The sequence below is a fragment of the Melitaea cinxia genome, chromosome Z (genome assembly GCF_905220565.1).
Source record: "Melitaea cinxia chromosome Z, ilMelCinx1.1, whole genome shotgun sequence".
NCBI classification, from domain to species: domain Eukaryota; kingdom Metazoa; phylum Arthropoda; class Insecta; order Lepidoptera; family Nymphalidae; genus Melitaea; species Melitaea cinxia.
The window spans coordinates 3,160,484-3,166,483 of record NC_059424.1 but is presented as its reverse complement, the minus strand read 5'-3'; the positions used below and the strand labels follow the sequence as shown (position 1 = coordinate 3,166,483).

General features: G+C 32.1%; 1 protein-coding gene across 1 annotated transcript in view; it reads left to right on the top strand.

Moving 5' to 3' along the window:
• Nucleotides 1-4,296: 4,296 nt before the first annotated feature.
• LOC123668489 (potassium voltage-gated channel protein Shaker) overlaps nt 4,297-6,000 on the top strand; it is an 89,929-nt gene continuing 88,225 nt past the window's right edge. The window contains exon 1 of the mRNA XM_045602221.1: nt 4,297-4,406. Coding sequence (XP_045458177.1) covers nt 4,297-4,406 — 110 coding nt within the window. The remainder of the gene's footprint in view (nt 4,407-6,000) is intronic.

Here is a 6,000-nt window from a genome sequence, read left to right as displayed (position 1 = left end):
ATTACTATCGCTTTGAAACGGACAGTAATATTATTAAATATATATCTTAAAATACCTAAACGCTACTTAAATATATAAAATAGTAGTCCTAAAAGCTCTACAAATTTGGCGTATTTTCTCGTATGTTCAAGTATATAAAAACACACAATACAAACACATGTGTAAGTTTTATTGTTGTCATGGAATGAAAAAAAATTTTTTTTTTTTTTTTTGAGTTAGAAAAACTTTTACAGTAAATGTTTCTACACTTTTAAGAGATATTATGTAAGCATTGAAACGAATATAATTTATAACAATTTTTGTTTCATTCGAAACCAAATTTTGAATTGTCAAAAACTGAATATAGTTTTTTAATATTTATTACAGAAAACATAATTATTATAATAACTTCAACAACATTTTTGAAATTGCTCTAATATCTAATCATATTTATAGTTAGAGAAACTTTTACAATAAATGTTTCTGCATTTTAAGTGTGTGTAAGTGTCCAATTTGGATAAAGGTAACTTTTTTCTGTTAAGCTCAATGTATCTTATACCTTTTTTATATATTACTGGGGCGGCAACCATGCATACGGCTCACCTGATGGAAAGTGATACCGTAGCTTATAGACGTCTCCAACACCAGAAGCATCGCAAGCCCGTTGCAAACCCTATTCCCAATTCCCCCAGGAGCTCTGGTCCTATCTTTTTCCAACCTATATATAATAATAATCATCATCATCATCATTTCAGCCTATTGCAGTCCAATGATAGATATCGGCATCCAGAAGTTCATGTGTGTTTCCCATAGTCACTACGCTGGGCAGGCGGGTTGGTGACCGCACCTGTATAAAAAATTAAATTAAATAGAGGCATTAGTTAGACTTAAGACCTTTTTAAAATATTTAACTTAAACAATACACATTTATTGCATTGTTTCATATATACATTCAAAAGGCAATTAGCACGAGATTTATTCTCCCTGACACTGGTACTTTACAGTCATCCAGAGAAATTCTTTCAACATTGAAACCATGAAACAAATGACGTTAATACTCTTTCAACTGGGTCAGGAAACTCGGAGGTTATATTTTTTATTTATATTGGATTAACACCTGGATGTGGGCCATGTCTAGAAGACATAAGTGCGAAAGCTTTACAAGTGCATTAAGCCACTTACGTTTCAGAATTTTTTTTATTTGATTTAAATAAGATTTATAACGAGATAGTTACAACATTACTCGCAACACAGTCTATATATTGTTTTTAGCTCATGATTTTCTATTACATAATCGTTCTGTTTACCACCGAACATATTTAAAAGAATCTTACTGCTTACATGAACATATCGACACCAACAATTTATACTACGCCAACTCGAATTTTCGGTAAGTTGGTTTTCTTAATGCAACTTGAATAAATGTGTATTTTTTTTTGTAATAATAAAAATTGTGAAATTGCAATGCATAAATTAATTATTAAAGATACCAAATTTCAAATAAGTTTCTTAATTAATATAAAAGGTATTACGTTTTTCCCTTCTAAAAGCCTCTATTGTAAAGTTCACTTGTATGAGTTAGCTTAGTATAAATTGCTGATGTCGATATATACCTTCTAAATCTCAAATTAGCGTTATGAGTAAAAGACAAATTTGTCTTTGAATCTTATGCTTGATGACATGCATAACAAAAACATAACAGAAATTCTGAAGCATATCCACCAGTCTACAATGGAAAGGGGAGGGGATTAAGATCGAAACTCTCCTTTATAGCAGAAAGACTTAACAGTGGGACATTTACAAGTTGTTAGTTACGTCTCCGAAATTGTCTCGTGGTATACAAAATAATCTTCAATTATAGTTAGACCCTACGTGATATTTATATTATAAATAATTTTATAAAATAAATATAATAAAATAAATGTAAAAATAATGGAAAAACTTCAGACGGTATGTTGTCTGCCACGTACCACATTTTCTGAGAAAATAAAAATATTAAAATCGGATAAAGATTATGATAACGGTAAGCTTCCATTAATCTAATTTAATGAACTGATAGTCAAATATAAACACGCCTCTAAAATTTCAATATTTAAACCTTAAATTATCTATTTTGATTCGCAGAAATATCGAAGAACTATTTCAACTATTCAATTTATAATATTATGATTAAAGGAAAATATTTAATAATTTTCTAGCGTATTTCGGAAACTTTAACTTCCATATTAAAAAATTCGTACTAAGACCATATAACATTTTAAAATTTTAACCTTTTGATTATGACATGGAAATATATAGAAAGTACTAGGTACTAAGATACCGTTTGTCTTAAAATTATGAACAGATCAATATTAATTTAAAAATTCTTTTAAAAATCTAAGTAATTGTTACTTTTTGTAAAAGTAACTATTTACTGACTTTTTTCACTTCCTTCGAAAACCAAAATCGTACAAGCAATTTGAATGTCGAATGCAGCTTATAGGAAAACCTCAATCGTAATTAATTCAATTTTTATACGGTGATGCAAAATTAATGCTCGCTCGCAAGCGATCATTTAACGACGCTACACGTAAAGCTATTAACTTTATATTGGCAACTCTGTTTAATGTGATTTTGATTTATTCCACGACAAAAGAAATACGTTCTACATTAACACTAATTGTTCTGAAATTTAACGAATCTTTAACTCGGTCGGTTAATGTGACAAGGAAAAAATTAAAAATCCCTGAATGTTTCTGTTACTGGTTTGTTTAATGTCGTATCTTTTCTCTTTCCTAAGTATTTTTTTTACAAGTGGCCCCACATTGTTTTACAACAGACACTACAACAGACAATTATTTGTAATTATGTATGAACTGAATCCTTTTTAGTACTGTCTATTTTTAAAAATTTATTAAATTTAGAAGGAGGACAGTTCATATACGATCTTATTACGATATATTTTAATGTAATTTTGTGTAACTCAGTGTAAATCACACAGATGTCATATTTAATATGTTTAATATGTCTTTAAATAACAAGTAATTCAAAACTATCTCAGATAAACGAAGCCCTGCCAATACGTCAATAAAGCAGTATAGTGATTGTTTTCTCTTGTAGGATGTAAATAAATCACGATTTTCAGCCGCCCTCGGCCGCATCGTCGATTGGACGCTATTTATTTCACTTGCTTTAATAAAACCACGCTGCTACGTTTTATACCGCATTCAATTTAAATCACTGGAAATATTGCTACGTATTTAACTTATTGCGTGTAAAAATTAATAAATCGAATTCGAATTCGGTTTAAAAATCGTTCGTCGTTTTAAAAATTTAATGTTTCGATCATTTTTGTTAATATTTTTACTTAACGATCCAACATTGCACACTTTATATTAGGATTCTACTCGTTAATATAAACTTTGATGAAGTTAAATGTTATAAACATTTTCCAATTGAATTATGACCCTGCTTTCAGCTCGAAAGTTGTGTTTAATTCCCGCCCCGAGTCGATGTATATATGAAAAATATCAATTGGCTGTTACCTATGATACTGGCAATTAATTGACTGGTTTAGGAACATCCGACTGAATCCTCGTTATTAATTTTAAAAAATGCAACTACATTTTTAATAAAACGCTTGAAATGTATGAAAAGTCGTTTTACTAAATTAAAAAAAAACCGTTTTGAAAAGCTAATTTCACCAGTCAGAAGTTAAATATTTTGCGCGGACTCGTCGCTCCGGACAGTTGTAATTAATTTTCTTACTGCAACTGACATCTATAAGATCTTTCTCGACTTGTATTATTTAAACATAATGAAACTATTAACGACATCATAAATATAAAACACCAATTGCTTGTCAAACATGATAAGCTTCCTTATACATATTAATTGTGAAACTCCAAAAATTGTAATCGCACGGGACCGACCACATTCGACATTACCGCGTAATTGATCACAATCTGTATCATATTTAAACGAAAATTATTTATTTTAAATTAACAGATGTAGTTGCCACAGAAAAAAGTAAAGCTATCGCGAGCGATATGAATCACACGTGGCCAACGCAACTTTAACAATAAAAGCTTAATAAACAAAGACTTATGACAAGATACAATAATTCAATTGTGATGATTAGCACTTACCAATGAAGGCGTCCAAATTTTTCGAATTAGATAAAAATTTAACGTAGGTTGTAATATAGAGACAGACATGGGTTATTGCGTGACAGCTGACGTGGAGGCATGAATGTGCTCGCCGTGGTTCTGTCTTACGGTGGTGTGTTGATGACTATGGGTCTTTGATTATCGTGGCATGGTGTGAAGAAACGCCAGCATGGCGGCCGTCGCCGGCTTGTACGGACTGGGAGATGAGCAGCGCGGAAGACATCGGCGAGGCCAGGCCAACGCCGAGCGCTCCGAGTCCCGGGATGACAACACTGAGGCGTAAGTCCTTTATACATATTATACAAACAAAAAGTATATAACCTTCCCACACAATTTTACTAAGTATATTACTCTGTTACTTATAGATATGTAGGAATTGAAAAGAATATAACTTATAACAATTTTTATTTAATTCGAAACTAAGTTATTAGTTGTCAAAAACTGGTTATAGTTTTTTAATATTTATTACAGTAAAAATAATAACAAAATAATTTCAACAATTTCAACAACATTTTTGAAATCGCCTATTTCTTTATATTATTATAAGTCATAATAAATAAGTGACGGCAAAAATATTCAATCAATAAATACAGTCAAATAAAATTTCCAATTGAGCTCAAAGACAAGAAATCGTCTTTATTTTAACTACTGTTTAATATATTCACGGTACTTTAACAAAAAAATTACTTGTAAATAAAAAAAAATCTTCATCAACCTTTATTCGTTTCAAGACTTTTCTTTATATTTTATCAGAATAGATTTCAATAGAATATTCATTTGCTTTAACACAATAGCTCTTTATAAATATTATAAAAATAATATTGATATACATATTGTAAATAATAATGCCGTGATGCCGTGTGGTGTGTGACCGAGTATAAAAGCACCACTCCCTTTCTTCTCGTGGGGGCGTAAAAGGCGACCCAGGGATAAAACTGGCTCAAAATCATCAGGGTCCTGGAGAAGGAAAACTACATTTGAAACCTGGAATGGGGTCTATGTCAAGCATTCGTAGCATAGCTCTAAAATGCAAAAGACTCCTGCAGCCGAACTAGCTCCATGCGTATCGACTCTTCGTTCCTGTGGGCCTAGCCAGTGAGGTCAAGAGAGTGCCGCAGAGCTTAGGCAACTCTGCGTTTTCCTGAAGAGTGTCCTAGGCGATGCAGTGTCTGTCTGACACTGTCTAAATCGTCTGCAATTGACGGACTAAGGCCAATGATGATGACGATAAAATAATAATAGGTCCTGATTATCTATTTTAAATAAATAATACACATAAATGTTTATGTCTGCTTTGTGGTTACGGCAGTAAAAAATATAGCCACCTCCTCTCTTCCCGCGGGTGTCGTAAGAGGTGACTAAAGGTTAATACAGTTTCACTACCACCTTGGAACTTAAAAAGCCGACCGTTGGCGGGATAATAATCCAACTGCTGGCTTTGAAATACACAGGCCGAAGATGGACAGCAGCGTATTCGGTGCGACAAAGCAAGCCCTGCGGTCACCAACCCGCCTGCCCAGGATGGTGACCGTGGGCAAAATACATAAGTTCGCGCCATTATTGGCGCGAACTTGGAGAGGCCTATGTCCAGCAGTGGACTGCGATAGGCTAAAATGATGATGATGATTGTATATATAGAAATTGCAAATAGAATTTTACAAAACAATTAAACAAATTCAGGGATAAACATCTTTAAACAAAAAATTGAAATCTCTTCAACTTTATTAATTATATACAGATAAAATGGATACCTACAAGTCTGAGTTTCTCAAGTACTCTCAGTTCACGATAATGAAAACTCATATTTACCTTGAAAAAATTTAGAACTGTAACCAATGTGATGGATAAAAAAAAATCAATGACTTATTACTTT